An 18019-nucleotide genomic window follows, 5' to 3' on the forward strand; every position below is an offset into this window, starting at 1 on the left:
AGTGCGTAATAAAAGCACAATAAAGCTTCCATTTTTTTTTGCGGTATACATACACTTTTTAAAAGATAATGAATTTTTAAGAGAAAAAAAGTAACTTTTAATAATTATTGAAAAAATAATTATAATAAATATTTTCAGCTATTTTATAAAAGATTTGATATCACCAATTACCGCGATTATTTTCAGAACGTTTCGTAATGTCATTGCTGTACTGCAAAAGCAAAATTAATTTTTTGCATAAATATTATTTTGAAACAAAGTCTTTTTGATTGTGAAATTCGATATTTGTCGCTCCTGAATCGTACCGATGGACAGAAGTTAGTGGAAATAAACGGAATATAAGAAAAAGAAGGGAAAAAAAAATACTAATAAGGAAGTGCAAAGACAGTAAAACGTCGTTTATAGATCGATTGAACGAAAAGCACGGCGAATGTCCTCTATATATTTCGCTCAGAATAGCTTCGTATCTGAACGTACGCTCAAATTCCTATAGGGAAAGGGCACATTATAATTTCCCATAAAATGCTTTACGATGACAAAACGCCGTGAATGTCTTCCTGTGACGGCTATTGAACAGAGTTATAGTTTTAGGGACGATCTTACAATAGATCCGACTCATACTACGCATGTGTAATACTCACATAATAGACATTAACTTTTTTTTTATATATTATATAGCGAGAATTATTTAATTTAATAACGAAATTTTTATACCTTTATCTACTGGTCTATAATGTACGTTATACAAAAAATTTTTTTTTTTTATTTTCTCGACTTAAAATGATTATTTATTCGACAAAACGGGAGCAAAGTATTTAACTTTTCGTATTTGTTACTTAATAAAAGTTTCGTGATATCACTATAATACCACGTTTAACATTTTCGATAGAAATTATAATTACGGACGACTTGAAACGTAAGTTTCAAAGGGAACTTGGACGCTGTTGAAAACGAAGGTGCGAAAGAAGTAGACGAGACGAATGGTCATTTTGTTTTTTTTCTTTTTTTTCATTTTTTTCAACAGGAACGTACGTTTATTTTGCACTGAGCAGAAATACAAGCTATTCATGAAAGATGAGGTTACAGCGGCCGCAAGCCCCCCCGCTCCTTTCCTCTCCATCCCCGCCCTTCCACCCTTTGCGCGCATTCACAGAGTCCCTTTCGCTTGCCATATCGCACCGCAACGCCTTCCACCTCGAATCTCACCCTCCTATAACCAACATCGCAAATCATCGTCCCCCGATCCCGCACTTCTACCCTCACCACCGTCTGAATGTAGAGCAAGATAATAATTATACATGTACATATAATTACATTTGTGCATTATCATAATTTAATATACATAGATGATATATATATTATATCTTAGAAAATAAATAAATATATATATATATATATATTTATATATATATATTTCATCGCGTTTCCTCCGTCTTCGTGTAATTCTTCTTAAAAAATAACGATATTTAGAGTACGCTACGGTGTAATATAAGAGCTACTAAGAGAGGAAAGAAAAGAATGAAGAGAAATAAAGTGCTGCGAGGCGGGCCTGAGCCGCTCATTTTCTTCTCTCCCATGCATCGCCTTCCGTGTCATGCAGTCTCGCCCTTTCTTGCGCATACCTTCCCGCCTTTTAATTCATCCAATTTCTCATTCACTCGCGCTATTTCGCCGTCTGCTTTCACCCTCGCGCACGTTTCTTCTCTCCGTCATTAACGTTCCTTCCGTCCTCTCTTCTACCTAACACATTCATTCGCGGACTGACTTTCCTCACCTTCTCCGTTTGGGTACAGTTATTTTCGTGCGATTTCGAGGCGGGCAGACGTCTTCACTGACAATTTTTGCGCGTCGCGTTTTACAAGGCAAACGGATCGAAAGGTGGCGATATCTTCAAAGGGTAGCTAATGCGTAATGGCATAAGTATTAATTAGCGTACATTAATTAGCAGACCTTGTGACACGGTTACGATCGCCGTGACTCAGCGAGGGAGGTGGCTTCCTAAACTGAGATGATAGCAGAAAAATGTAACAAAGGCTTTGTTGAAATTTAGCGATTTTATTTCCATGTTTCCTGCTCCCTCTCTCTCTCTCTCTCTCTTTCTTTTTCTCTCTGTTTTTCTCCATTATCTTCTTCAACATCCAGTGCAAACCACCAAGTTGGTAAATGTTGCCGGCAACTCATGCACGCACATTTTCCGCGCCTTTTAATTGCAAGTTAAAAATAGATTAATCGCTCTATCAAGAGTATGTTATTAGCGGATGGGCCGGCCCTGGCGCTAATTCATGCCTAATAATAGGAAAGCTCGGGCTCGACTCGGGCAATTTCGCGTCCAATATCGAATCAGCCCTCACCTAAAGCAACCTGGAACGAGGCTGCACGACGCGGCGCGAATTAAACGGCCCGACCAACGTAAAATCGAGTAATTCGCAGTTCCCGTGCTGAATCGAGCGCAATTTGATAACATTTATTTAACGATCGTGCATATCCCCGATACGCCGGGCGCGCGCCGCGTTCGCGCGTACGTTAGCGCGCGAGGCAGAAGCGTTTCCCCCAAGAAGACTCTTGAAAAGCAGGTTCACTCAAGCACAAAGGAAACGAGAGAAATTTATTTATTAATGAATTATTTACAAAGCGCGGCCGGCCCGGTCGCTCCGATAGCCGAAGAAAAAGCGTGCGCTTTTCGACAACGCAAAAATTTCTAGGCGGACAACAATTATAAATCGACGATGAAGCATGGCGCGTCCGCACGAGCGAGAGATACCGCGGGTAACATTCGTTGATCGATCTCTCGTACGGAATTCACGAGGAGTTGTCGCGCGGTACCTCGAGACGCCGATGCCCATGCGCGTGAAAGAGGACGATCTCTGAAAATAATAAAAATAAAAATCTTCCATCCCCGTTGCGCTGCGACAAAACGCCCCCGGGTTCATCGCCGAGCGCTGAGAAATCTCCACCCTCGCACCAAACTTGCGCTCATTAAATACACGAGGATCAATTTGATCGGTATCGCTCGCTCCGCGACGTGCTTCATCGATCGCTCAGCAATTCGTGCACACATTGAATTAAAGATTCAATCGCAATTGTAAAGAGGAGGGGGACCGCCCATTTGCGACGCGGAGCGGTACCCGTGCTATGCTTAATTATGTAAAATATAATTAGTTAACCAATCAATCATAATATGTATATGTAACATTACAAATAATCTACATGCTAAACATTTAAACTTAGACGGTATTCGCTGCTTTTGTACAATAGAAAAAGAAGAACAATACGACGATCGTATAATAATAATAATAACATTAATAATAATATTAACTATAGCGTCATTAATGTAAAGATAAAGATATAATAAAGACTTTGTGTGGTAAATAATTTATATAAAAGTTTCTGGCAAATATTAAGAAATCGCGTAAAGTTTGATTCTCGCGTCATTCAAATTTCTAGCACACATGGACGAGCATACGCACACATACATATACATATATACGCAAGCAGTTACATACAATTGGTTGTTCTTCTTCGTTTTTGTACATCTTTTACGCTCACACCCTCATTCGCGCTCTTGCAACTTTCGCATTCGCACATTCCTCTCTCGTCGCGTATAATTCTCTTGCTAGACAGCTTAGCAAACCTTCGAGCTGGCGCTCGCTAATCTTTTCTTTGCGTCGCTTCCCTGTTCTCCGTCGACAAGTGCGAAAGTAACGTAACAAACCAAAGAAGAGTAAAGGGAAAAAGAAAAAAAAAAGAAAAGAAACTACGTGCGCAGGACGAGCTTTATTCGTGTCATGAAAAAATTTTGAAATGCAGCATATCTTTCAGTCACGAGTGGAGTGGATAAAGGTCGCGAGTAGGGTGTCTCCGAGATTGGAAAACGAGAAATTCGAAAAACGACCAAGAACACGAAGCAATTTAACGTCACCAAACGATTCGACTTTTCTTCGCGCCGGCATTCTTACAGTGCATACGCGTCGACGTGGAATTGTCGCAAAGCGACTCGTCCTGCAGGCAGGAAGGAAATAAAAAAAAAAAAAAAAAAAAAAGTAAAAAATAAAATAAAATAGAAAGAGTCAAGTCACTATGCATCGCGAAACTACTCGCCTCTCGGGCTCGAATGGCACTACTCTCGAGTGCGCAAATGGTTGCCCAATATCTTCCCCCTTTGCATTTCTTATACGTGATCGAGTACTGATCGATCCGGTAATCCTGGCTTCAAAGAATTCGTCGGAGCGGCCGCGTTTCTATGCGCTTTGCTCACGAAAATTTGATAGAACCGCTCCCATAAATAATTGCTAAAGTCAACGCGGAATTCAACTAAGTCCCGTGTTTTTTTTTTTCCCCTCTCTTTCTCTCTCTCTTTTTTTTTGCCCGGAAAGAAACACAGAAAATTGATTAATTTTCATTCTAATGGGAGAATCGGTTGAACTTCGGGTTAGCTTTAACGAATATTTGTGGCCGCGGTTCGTGAAAAATTCGGAAATTCGGACGAGCTTCGCTCACGCTGGTACCTTTTTTTTAAGCTCATGTCCGTTCTCTTGTCCCTTGCACTTCCGTTTCTCACGGCGATTGTATCTTTTTCCCGTCCGAATTGGCGAATCGTTTTACGAAACCGGCAAGTAGGCCTACGCGTAGCGCAATTAGGCATGGCTCAAGCGGGAGCGATGTGTTTCCGTGGAAAATTGATCATTTCCGCCGTTTCCCCTCACGCTTCCGTCCACGAGGCGTTCACTTGCTCTACGGCGGGACGTTTCCATGGGGGCCCGACGCATACGTCTTTCTTCTCTCTCCCTTTCTTTTTCCATCTCATTCCCTTCTTGCGTCTTTTTTTTTCTCTAACTACCAGTCATAATCCTAACGGAATACTCTCTAATATATAATGTACATTTACATATATATATGTATATATTTATATATAATAGCCGATACAAATATCACATGTGATCACCTACTACGCTCGTTACACGAGCTCGCTACACCTTGTACAAAACGTCGAGTCTTCGGAGTATGCCAGCGCGTTCTCGACCGCTGGGAGACTTTTGCGGTAAGGTGATTAGTCTCAACTTTCGATGAAGATGCCGTTTTTCTTTTACGTTATTTTTCTTCTTTTTTTTTTGTGTTTTCTTTTTTTTTCTATTATTTTCAATCTTTTTTATTTTTACGTAATCTGTGTTTTGTCATCGAGGACAAGTCAGGTTCCTAGAATCGTATACATTTCGCATTCGTTCTTGCTCTCGACTCGGCGGTGTCGCGCACGATTTTCCGTTCGCCGATAACGTCCAATGCTCGCTTCGTAGCGCGAGGGCTCTCTCGCTTAAAAATTACTAAATTTAAAAAACGTACAATCACATCCCGATAAATAGGGTCTGGTAGACATGACTCCGAGCTCCCGCACGTGCTGAAACGTATTACTCGCGCGTTGCAATCGATACGAACGACTCGTAGCGCGAAGCTTGTTTACGGCGGCGCCAAGTAATGCAGGGTACGAGATATTTCCGAGAGGGGAGTGTGGAAAGCGTTTGGAAAGTCTCTGCGTCAGATTATGACAGACAGATTTAAGAAATGTAGCGTGGAACCGTGCTCGTTTCCAATATGACGATCGATAAGCCGATCTTTCGAAGACTGTCAGAAGTTTACGTAAAAGCGAAGAATGTCAATATCACGTAAAAAGTTAATCATTTTCCGATATTGAATATACATGAATATACATTTTTAATAGTTTAGCATAATTACTAATGATTCTGCTTTCGTTGTTATATTTGTCTTTTTTTTTTATTTTTATTTTTTTAATTAACAAACGAGCATAATATTCGCAGGCAGTCATTGTCCATCTTGAAAGCATTAAAAAACATAACAATCAATGTAATAATATAATGTAAAAAAAAAAAAATAGGGAAAAGGAAGAAGAAATGAAGAAAAAAAGCCTGCTTTGCAAGCGCGATTTTCATTACAATCGTACAGTTGAGCGACAAAAAAGAAGCTGCGATCACAAGAATATAATTAACTATCGCATTTGCACTCGTTCTCCTTTACACTCCCTCTCTCTTTTTCTCGCTCGCACCTTTACTTCGTCCATTCTACTTCGCGTATAATACAAAATACTCCCTTAAAGTTTTTTTTTCCTACATCTCTCCGCGTTCAAAATCACACATAATAAATCACATTGTTATAATACGTTAATACGCGCGGTTATATAAATAGAAATGTGTACGTAACAAGATACAGAATTCTGGAAAAATGATTTCCGCTGACTCTCATTTGTCCCTACACTTCTCTCTTTCTCCATCTCTCTTTCTTCCCCTTTCTCTCTAGCACTCCGTCAAAGAATCATATGGCGTACTTTTTTCTGTTCACACTGTCTCCCGTTACATGTGTTACGTGCGCACGCACTCGTCTTACGTACATACACGAAGAAACGTCAATAATCATCGACAGTAAATCCCGGCTAAAACATAGAAATGCCGTCGCATGCCTGTATAAAATCCCTAAAAATACTATCCCCTACCGTAAGATTGTGTTGCTGGATGACATTAGTGACTGTGCGGTGACTGTTTGTTGGCTCGTTTTCTTTCCGTTTCTTTTCTTCTTCGATGCTCGACACCTCGTCGTGATAAAAGTTTTTCACCCCTTGGCAGAGCGCGCCTATTCCGTTAATATCCGTGTCATTTTGACTGATTTTTGCCGTTCTATTTTACCACGTGCCGCGCAAACGTCAGGGATTCGATTCGGAAATCAGGAAGACTCGATTCGCGACGAATCGGGGAAGATTTTGCACGAACGAGGCTCGAGAATCGAGCGCTGATTGAAATCATTTCTGTTCTTTTAGGCCCCGAGATAATCGTCTGCCTATAAATATATGCGTCTACTGATTAGTTGTGTTTTGTGAGATGTATGTTTTTTTTTTTTCGTTTCGTCTTTATTTCAGGGAAATGCGTTTATGTCTCTTTTTTTTCTTCTTCCTCCGTCGAGTAACTTTTCGATTTTTCTCAGTTCTTTCTCGTGTTTCTTCGATTTCTTGAAATTAGAACGCACGGGCGTATATTCAGATTCGTTTTTAATTTCGGGCCCCATGTTGTACAGTATGCATGTGTGTGTGTATCTGTATCATACGCTCGACGGTTAGAAATGTAGGTATGTACCGCAATTTAGAAAATGTCTCAGAGAATTGTAAATCGCACCTGTTACCGAATACTTCAACGAGTGCGTTTTGTATGTGTACGCGTGCATGCGTGTGTGTGTATGCGCGTTTGTGTATGTGTGTTATAAGTGCATCATGTACATGAGAAGAGACACGGAGAAGGACGGACGCCTCTTAATACATTGCGCCCTTGATTTTGTTTTATTTAACTCGTTGCACGATTTTTACAAGTCTTTATATATGCCAAAGGTCACTTTTTAAAAATATAAGTTATATCGTCTTTATTTTTTTTTCTCATTATTCTTTCGTTCTCGCGCATTGACTTTCTTTCTTTCTTTCATTCTCTTTCTCTCTCCCTCTCTTATCTGTCATTTATACACTTTCATTCATGTTCATTTGTACATGTCATTAATACTTTACTTGCGTTATTCTCTTCGTCTCTTTTTTTTTAATTTTCTAATTCCAATCTTTTTTTTTTAATTTTATTCTCATACACAAAATGCACAAACACACTCTCTCTCTCTCTTTCTCTCCCTCTCTTTCTTTCTTGCTGTTCTTTTTAAGTTCTCTGTCATAAAATGTTTGTATATTATTAAAAGTACTTATTTTTTATTATTTTTATTTAACTCTGTCCTAATGAAGAAATTTCCTAAAAATAATATTGTAGTTTCTATTAGTTCGATTATCAATTTTATATTTTAAGTGTGCATTTGAATGTACTTGACATCCACAATGCAAATAAGAAAAAAGAAAAAAAGAAAATTAATAACTGAAACTGGAATTATGAACATAATACCGTTCAATATGTAGAATAAAAAATATTAAACGTATAAAACCGCTATAAAAAATATATATGTATAACTTCTAAATAAAATATAAAAATATTTTTTCATGCGCGGACCGCGATATCATTAATACAAAAAATAACATTTAAATAAAAAATGTATGGAATTATCGTAATATAAAAATAAATTACTAAATAAAATTATTTCAGATATCTTTAATGGCGGCAATTAACACTTTTTTTTTTTCCTCTTTATAACTTTATAAATAGTAACATCAAATGTTTTTCGAAGTTTACACAGTTACGGCTGTTCAGAGTTGCGTTCGTCAATGCCTGCGAGAGTATTCGTTATTTATTCAAGTATTTGTTATTTATTATGAAAAAGAAGTACTTTACATTTCTCTTTCGATTCGCATCCCGTTTTCCAGCTTGTGCCGAAATCTTTTGGTGGAAGAGGAAAAGTGTCATCATGCAAATTTCGCGAAATCCAACCGATGTAATTCATTCGCCGCGATTTTTCATACTTCAATTCAATCTTGCTTTTGTCGCGCAAAGATAATCCAGCATGAACCTCACCGTAATTTTTATACTCGTAGCTCTCGTCATTCTCTCCTTTCTCTCATTCTCACAGTCTCTTCTTTTCTCTCGCATACACGTATACACACATGCGCACACATTTATACATTCTCGTATTTTTTTTTTTTTTTTTTAAATCGTGTAATTTACAGTTACTATACAACATGACTGAAAATACCTTAGACCACGATAATACAATTATAATCGTACTGTGTTTTTAATTTTTTTTTTTTTTTATTACCACTTAATTTTATGTACGTTTTTATTTTTTTATTCCTCAGTATTCACCGTTTTTCTTGTACGCGAGTATCATAAAACATTTATGTTCACTTATCGTACCTCGTACAACGATACTGTTTCTCCTAAGGTTCTTTAGAGTTTTCTTAGATACTTACATCTCTACCTATGTATAACGATCTCTACCTATTCTCTATCTATTCTCAAGCACTCGCGGGCATACACGCACTATTTTCATTCGTCAACCTATAATATTCATCTTTCTATCTAAGTGCCTATCTAACGATTTAGCTATCCACCTATCTATCTAAACGTCTAGCTATTTATTAATTTATTTTTTTCTTTATATTTAAAGTATCCGATTTTCTCTTGCCGTTACTTAATTGCTCGTGCGATCGCACGTGCCTCTATCTCCGATCTCGTTCACTTAGCGATATATATCTACAGAGCTCGTTGGTCGCCTCGATTGGAAATGCCGGAAACGTTCGTCGTGACGACAAAGACCTTTCGCCGGGAAAAGCCTTCCCTTTTGCGGTATTGACACGTCACACCTCTTTCCGACGCCAAGTACGAACCCGACGCGGAGGTGCGCGAGTCTGAAGAGCAAATTATACATGCGTGGACTTTAGTTCTAACAAAGACCATTATCTTCAGTTACTTTCGTTCCAGCATGGTCGGCGTGGAATTTAACGAGAGGTCGTTGTGGTCAGAGACGAGAGTTCGCATTATTCGCGCGGCTATTTCTTTTCCCTTGTACTACGTGTACTTTTAATTACATCTCGCCCGTTCGAAAAAAAAAAAAGATCGGGGATGGGGAGGGGGGATGTCGCGAGCGCGATGACGACCACAGTATCCGAATATGGCTATCAAAAAGACGTCTGGCTTCACGGCCGTTATATCTTAAAATTGTAAATGCTACATATAGATATATATATATGTATATATATATTTATATTTATTTATAACTAATCGTGAACATGGTAACAAATAATGAAACATTGAAAAAATTGCACAATATACAAACTCAGTGTTTCGACTCCGTTTCTCCTCCATTAAATTCTTCGCTTATCTGGCTCTCGAATACCCGTGGAAAAGAATACACATACGCCCACATGCATGCACACACGCTCACGCGCAGATACATATGCACGCCGTATATCGATGACCCACGCAGGCAGAACACAGCCGCTTCCTCGCATGCACATGTACTCGTACGGAACCGTGCCAGCCCTCAGTCAGTAGGGCTTAATAGGTACGGTATATTTTTAGGTTCTACGTGCGTATCAATTAATTTTATTTGGCCACTGAACATTTAAAATTTAGTTATTTCTTTAAATTTCTTATTTCCTTGGCTATTTTACCTTTTTATTCAGGTAAGATTAGTCTTCTTAAAGTTCCCTCCTTCCCTCGTTTTTTTTCTTTTTTTTTTCTTTTTTTTTCTTTTGGATAGATGCGTGCTGCAACGATTATTTTATACTGTTTTTCTTTTTCGCTGGGATACTTGATTATTCCGTTGCGCGCGATATATTAAAATATCGAGATCTTTTAGATCGATGACGAGCAAGACGAGCAATCTGTCGCTGATGATGCGCTCCATCGCAGATCAGCGCATATACAAAACAATTTATGTCGACTGCGTTCGCTGTAGATACATGCACGAGGCAGGGAAATCGTTCGCGAAGTATTCGGCTGCGTGAAAAGCGTACGAAAGTTTTATGCGGATTATACAGCCCGTAATATACTTGCTTATCTACATTGTTTCAATGAGTATGACGAGATTATTAAAAAATATATATATATATATCATTTGTATTCTGTTGAGTTTTTCGTGATGATCGTCTCGTCGAACGATCTCCCACCCGCGCATGCCTCGAATAAGAACAGTCGAGAAAGATCACGAGAGATAAAGCTCTTTATATTCCCCACAAGTGTGTGAAGTTCGAGCAAGCTTCTCTTTCTCTCCGTAAGAATGAAAGACGCGCTGCGCCAACGAATGACAATCGAGTGGATTACCTGAAAGCTGGAGTGCGTCGGTATTTAGTAAAAATCAGCTGTAAGTAGCAAAGCGAAAAAGCCGTATCCCCGGATTTATAAGCTTCTTTACGAGCGGGCCGGTGCGGTCAGCGGAATCGGCGGCGAGCCGCGTTGTAATTCGCACTGTAAATTCGGGATTAGCACCCAGCGGAGCGAATCTTCGTTGCCGTCGAAACTGGTCGAAATCACGTATTCAATTACCACGCGTCGCTTCCGCCTTGACTCTCCGCCGTGAGAGAACGCGATTTTTTTTATACGCCCAAGGAAGATCGCCGGCGGCACCGCGAATGCCGCGCGCGCGTGTTTTCAACCGCGAATGTCTTCGCGGAGTTCCTGTAAGAAAAAGCAGGATAAAGGAAATAACGTTTGGCACCGACAGTTTGCATTATTGTCCACGCGAAATCTACGTGTTTTTCTCTCTCTCTCTCTCTCTCTCTCTCTCTCTCTCTATTTTTTAGTGCACGCGCGACGGCGCTCGCGATACCCGACGCATTTTGGAAAAGATGAACAGCTTGCTCTGCGGTACATGTATATATAGTATAGGAGCGTATCTTTTATTATTTAACATTACAAATCTCTTCTTTTCTTCTTTTTTTTTTTTTTAATTTTCTTTTTTTATCGCGACCGAACATCTCTGTCTGTACCGCGCGCCAGTGAGGATCGGTGAAAACTTTAGGCTTCTTCCCGAAGACCTCCGATTCTTGAAGTCGCTGCTTGAAATCTTCGACGGTAGCGCTGATCTTAGAATGTAACGAATTGGCAGTGATTGACGTCTCTCGTGCGAGACTTCCCCGGCGACTTCTTTGTTCGGCAACTTCCTCGGAGGTCCTCTCCCTATATTACATCGGCTGCAATCATTCTCCGGATCACTGCTGACCGTCGACGTTTCCGTTTTCTCAAATTCGCGCGAGTTAGCGGGGTCGAAAACTTTCCTTGCGCGATCCCCTTGGGTCTTACAGACAAGCGTCATTAATTACTTTATTTCCCTTTTGATCGTACAGGGCACTTGGAGGAAATGCGTGTCGTTACGAACGTGACTCTTTCGATAAAATGCCTCTATAATACGTCGTCTGATTGCTCGTCGAGCCTTCTTTCGAATCGTCTTAGACGTTAACTCGATCTTCGATTGTCTCCAAACAGCGTCTCGCTAATCATCGATCTTCTTAAGTAACCCACGAAATACGGGTTTTCCATCGGTGACAAAGTCTGAGGAATCTCGAATACCTAATACAGCTACTTTCGTAGATCCTTCTCTGTCTCTCTCTTAATATTTGTTCGTCAAGCTTGGGCGTTCGATAATCGATTGCCTGCTAATGCTAGGTGACCTCGGATAATGCTAGATCGCGCGAACGTCACCGTGCAAATTGTCGAAGATCTCCGCGATCTTTACGAGGAAGAGGTCTTGACGGTCCCAGCCGCGGAGTATGACGCGTGGCTGCGACCGCTCGCGGAGACGATTGATTACACGTGTCTCTTCATGTGGAGAGCTAGATGGTCGCTGCGGGAGAAGCATCGGTCGCAATGCCGGCACTTGAACGGTTTCGCGCCGGTGTGCTTGCGGTAATGGCGCGTTAATTCGTCCGAACGCGCGAATCGCCATTCGCAACCCTCCCAGCTGCACTTGTACGGCTTTTCCCCTGAAACAGAAGAAAAGAAGGCCACGTTAGCAAATCTAGTAGAACACTTAATCCTCGAGGTGATCGTAGAACGTTTTCGATGAGTCAGTTCATAAAATTCCAATCGGTGTAAAACGTGTTCTAGCGTTCACGGCGAAGCGGAAGCAAATAGACGGTTTCAATGAAATCTAGATATTCGATAACATAGTTTTATAAAATATTTAATAAAATGTCTGTAGACCCAGTTAAAGAATGATAAGAAAATTTAGAAAATTGGTAAAAATTAATGTTTAATCTGTGCATATTTTTCAATAGAATTTTTAATTTCAAAAATTATGATAAATTGCAAATAAGTGAATATATCGTAAGTACAGATAGATTTTTTTATAACACACTCAATTTCAGAAGATTACGAGTTAGCACATTATATCTTTCTAAATCGTGATAAATTTTTATAAATTCGCTGTAAAGTACACATGCGTAGTTTCGGCAAACTGCTATTGTTAATCGGCAGTTTGCGTACAACGTAACGCCGGATAATGTCGCCGTTTGTACAGAGATAAGCGGAACCGCAGAGTATCAGTCTCCTACTTCAGAAAGCTCGTTCGTTCAATGTTATGATCCAGGCACCGTACGGGAGGGGGGCTTCCTTGATCGCGGGACAGTAAACGTATCGCGATAGGCACAAGCTTGGAAGCAAAGCGATTCAATAGATTTCCACGAGATGATACGAGAATCGGACGTTATTATCCCGCTAAACAGACTATCAAAGACAATGAGTAGTATCTAATCGTCATTACCTGCCGACGAAATGCCCGGTGACGGGATTCGCGTCCAACTGTCGGCACAATAGCAACCACAGGTTGGACGGCGGCACAATACAAATCCCCGCGTCGCAAATCCGAGGTAATCCCCCCGAGATTCTCGCGGCGATTGAATCTGATTTAAAAACCTATATAACTCTGGAAAACCCGCTCGCCCGGCGCTGCCAATTCGCGACGCGTGTGAAAGAAAAAAAAAAAAAAAAAAAAATTAAAGTCCAAATGTAAATCAACTCGCACACTTGCGCGAAGCTTCACGCCGAGACGGAACCGCGTACAGACGGAAGGAGAGATAACTACGTGTTATTAAGTCCGTAAATAATCTATTCACTAATATAGAAGGCAGCTGACGTTGATGAGGCCACGCCGGAGAAGAGACAATACGAGGTCACCACCTGTGGCGCGATGTTAGCGAGATTAACAAGCTGAGGGAGTTTCGCAGCACGGAAAGAGGGAAGCGGATCGAGGTAGGGACGGGGGAGGGTCGAATCGGAGGCAGAAACGACTGGGAGAGCCCCCGCGCTGGCTGGTAAATCGTGGTCTGTCAGGGAAAGGGTGCCGCACCATCGTCGCCGATGTATCGCGACTCATCGATTTCAACAAATAATAACAAACGATCTATTTTACGTACAATTTTAATACCCCGCGCACGGTCCCTTTCATTTAACTCTTTACGCACGTTAATTGACGCAAGTATAATATTTCTGATTGTCGAATAATCTTTCGCGGATCAGTCGTGTGGTAATCTCCGCGATTAGTAAACGTATCACAAAATATAGAGAGACGATCTGAGAAAATTTGCGTAACAAAGCATTTGATACGTAATTAATAAGCAAAATGATAGGGTTATCTATGTTGAATAAATCTCTTAAGGCGTAATGAAAAATTATGGCTCGTGCAAAAAAAAAAAAAGGCTACAAGCGCGGGCTTTGTCTTCCCTGATTTAAACTTTCGGGGTGTCCGCGCGGACGTGTCTCTTGTCGCGATCTAGATACGTCCGTTGTAAAGTACTTTGAGCTCGCACTGAAATACGATCTTCTATTATTTTTGTCAAGGCACGAAATTTGTCGGGCATATCCGACTGCATCTAGGAACTGATGCGCGAGTATATTTCACAACACCGCCGTCGAGATAAAAGTAATACAAATGTGTGTATAAAACCCCGAAGAGAAACGTTTAACACGTCGCCTGCCCTCCCGCGGTTCTCATAAATCCGAAAAAGAGGCGGAATCCTCGACTTCACAAAGTGCTGTTTTTAGATTGCCATGTCTGTTTGCGAGTTTGCGCAAAAGGCACAGTTGTAATTTAAATGTAGCGTTTTCTCATCCGTGTAATGCGCTGCGCTTGAAAAAGTAAATGTAACATTGCATCGCGATTTCAGACTTGATGAAGATATTTTCTGCACGTCGCGCGCGATCAGTATTTAAGAAAAACAAAAAAAAAAAAAGTTTACTAAACTCTGTAATTTAAAACGTCGCACTAACAGATGTCTGTACGAAAATAATATATTAATTAACTGTCTTATATTCTTAAAAAAAAAAGGTAGAAAAAAAGATTTAATAATTTTTATAAACAAAGTATGTAAATACAATTACAAGTTTTTTCTTTTTTTTTTTTAAGAAACCGCAAAAAATACATGTTAAAAAAAAAAAATAATTAAGTTTACACGACCCTAAACCTGAACCTGACTACATAGTTACAATGACTGGTGCAACTGACGTCTCCCTGACGTTACATATCCCGCGAGAGAATGGGGAGGGAACGGAAAAAAAATTTACACCGCGTTTCGGTCTCTTTCAAAGTTGTTCCGGGGAGGAAGGGGTGTCAGCAGGAGTCCCTCTTCGCCACCGAGTCTCTCATCCCCGGTAGGAGGTGACGACGACAAATCCAGCCGGGACGTGGCGACGCATAACCAAATCTGTTCCCTTCTCCCTCCCCTCCGCCCCCGTAACTCCCTGCACCCGTTCTCGACTGGCTGTTTCCGGCGCCTCCGCCAACGACACCCGACATTCCCGACGAGGCCGCGACTCTGCGGAAAATACGGCACACGTACTTGACGTACCTCACACCGTTCATCCATCTCACCCTTTCGCCTCTCGCGTTTCGAGAAAACCAACCTCCCCCCTTTCTCCCTCCCGGATGCCATCCGGTCCCTTTGCCGCCTCGCTGTCCCCCGCAACCAGCTAGAGAAATGGTGACACGAATGCGCCCGAGCTTTTCCGCGAGAGCGGGGAGCCCGCGCGTCGGAAGGAAATTCCGGGGACGATAAGGATAAACCGCGACGGAGTGGAAGGTGCCGACGGTGCATGTATTACAAGTGGCCGGGCGGGCAAGGAGAAAAATTGCCGTCGACTCCACGGGACTCCCGGATCGTCCCAGCGACGAGAGAATACTCGTTTCTCAGCGGTGAAGTTTCGTCGAACGCGAAACGCATTGTGATCGCTTATCGATCTAACATTTATGCCACAGTCCGCGCGTAGAAGATTTATCATATCATATCTTATTACAGATTGAGAGAAATAAGAAAAATATAGCGGCTGCTATTTTTCTCTATCAATGAACATTGCGAATTAGAACTAACAAATTAACATTTATTGCGTTACATATAAATGTCTAACACAATATGGCTCCCTCATCACGGCAGCCGCAGTAACGAGAACTGTCATTGCGACACTCACAGCGCGGTAACGAGAAGCTGATTGTTTCGTTCGAGAAACCATCGGGAATCGAGAGGGAACGAATGCGAATGCGAAAAGCCTACGCGCGGAGATAACGCAATTTTTTAGGGAAAATCTCGCGCGCGGCTACGCGCCCGCGTAATGTTCGATTTCACGGGCGAATTAAATTTTCTGTAGCCATGGTGACCATGGCGTAACGCTTTGCACGACCGCAGGCGTTTATCGTGAACGCGTGCCCCGTCTGGCCTGTTCGACGCGCATGGGCATATCACGAAGCGGGCTGGAATACACGCGAAACGACATGTATGTGCAACGAGCATTGCGCATTTTATCGCCACATAATGGCCTCCCGGCGGTTCGTTACCACCTACGTAATAAAGCCATATTAAACAAGATGGCTTAACGCGCTAAACCCTCTCGTCCCATCCCACTTTCGCTCGACCCCTTCGCGAACGTGTTGGCGAACGAATGCCGCTAAATAAGCCGCCGTGGTAAACGGTTCGCGCTCTTTTCGCTCCCGTCTCTCCGCATATTTTTAGGCGTGCGCTAATCCCGCTTCTTTCATCTTTCGCTTGCGTCGTTGGTGAAATAAATTTCCAGAAATTACCGCTAAGGAATCGTCTATCGGGACGGCCGTGCCGCCGCCACGGCCAGATTTTGTCGAGCGTGCGTTTCTCGCGCAACGTTAAACGTTAAGTCATTAATTTACGCTAGCATATAATAGATTTAGACGCATTGATGATTCCGCCCGTTTGCGCACCGCGCTATACGTAAACACGACGAAACTAATGCGATTAGTTTATACCTCGCGCGAAATGCATAACATATTAGACATTGTTTACCATGAATATTGAATAAAATCGGCAACAGGCTTTCGGTCGACGAAATATATATCAGAAATTCATCGAAACGAGGGTAATGTAATTATGAGCCCCTGACGAGGTAGTTTTGTCCGGCTTTGATAAGTCTCCGCATGCGATATATAAGCGATATTAGAGAACAATGCATGGGCACGTTTTGGTAATATGCGTTTTATTATCGTATAACGACCCGTCTGTTTGTCGACGGTGACATTTCTATGTAATAGAGGTATTAAACAAGCGGACTTAATTACGTTAAAACATTCTCGATGCACTCTCTTTTTTTTTTTTTTTTATTTCTAGCGAGAATTGGAGAGTACGTACAAATTTTATTAAGATAGATTCACAGCGCGAGTCACACAAATCAAGCCCGGCTTAACGTTGTAAAATTTCTTTGGAATTACTCCGGGAAAGGTAATTTTCAAGCGCCACGAGCATTTCAAGAGTGCATTATTGAAATTATTATGCCGAGCACGTTATCCCTCCGTTCTTGTCCCAATAAACATTATCTCATAGAGAAAAAGGGCTGTCAGGAAACACGCAAAAATATCGGCTTTTACCTTTGCATGTAAACGAGTTGGAATACCGAATCGTTCTAAGTCTAAAAACGCGGCACGCTCTCGCGTGCTCGTGAATAACGAAGTTAGCGTCGTCGCGCCTTATACGGTATGCTGGAGCGTCCTTTCCGGCGGAAGGGCGATTTTTCTATGTCCTCCCTCTGCCAAGGACGAGGACGGTTACACCGGCGGGGAACCGGGCGGCGGGTCGGTATTGCGTCGATATGTCAGTCCGTCCTGGCAACGTGTGCTCGTCGTCTTTGCATTTTATTAAGTCCGCCGCCGGCGAGGATGTATAGGGTACCTTCCGTCATGTCGCCGAGGGATAGGACAACCGGAATTTATGGCCGAGGATTCCGCCCCGGAGTCCGCCTTTTACATCCGAGGACATTTTGCGCGAAAACGTTTCGGCGAATAGCGCGCGTCTAATACCCGAGGCCATCGCGAGCGCCCGCGTGACGGATCGCCCGAGGGACGGGCCGACTCGAGATTTTTCCTCGTGACTCCGGGAAAACTCACCAAGTCGCGGCGAGCGTTACTTTCCTCGCGATACTTATCGCCGGCGACTTCTCAGAGCGGTTCGGCGCGGGCATTTCGTTCAAGTCGAACTTGGGGAGCGATCGACGACCGCCGATCGATCTCGGCTTTTCCTTCAAGTCCGACGTGCGGAAGAAACTTTTGCCAGGAAAACATACTGAATTTCGACACCGCGAAATAACTTGGC

At 41.9% G+C, this 18019-nt stretch overlaps 1 protein-coding gene across 5 annotated transcripts in view; it reads right to left on the bottom strand.

Moving 5' to 3' along the window:
• Positions 1–987: 987 nt before the first annotated feature.
• LOC139105842 (Krueppel-like factor 6) overlaps positions 988–18019 on the bottom strand; it is a 286889-nt gene continuing 269857 nt past the window's right edge. For all 5 annotated transcript variants that reach the window (XM_070662145.1, XM_070662146.1, XM_070662148.1 and 2 more), the window contains one exon: positions 988–12400. In XM_070662145.1, coding sequence (XP_070518246.1) covers positions 12225–12400 — 176 coding nt within the window. In that variant the 3' untranslated portion in view covers positions 988–12224. The remainder of the gene's footprint in view (positions 12401–18019) is intronic.

The sequence above is a fragment of the Cardiocondyla obscurior genome, linkage group LG09 (assembly GCF_019399895.1).
Source record: "Cardiocondyla obscurior isolate alpha-2009 linkage group LG09, Cobs3.1, whole genome shotgun sequence".
Classification (NCBI taxonomy): Eukaryota; Metazoa; Arthropoda; class Insecta; order Hymenoptera; family Formicidae; genus Cardiocondyla; species Cardiocondyla obscurior.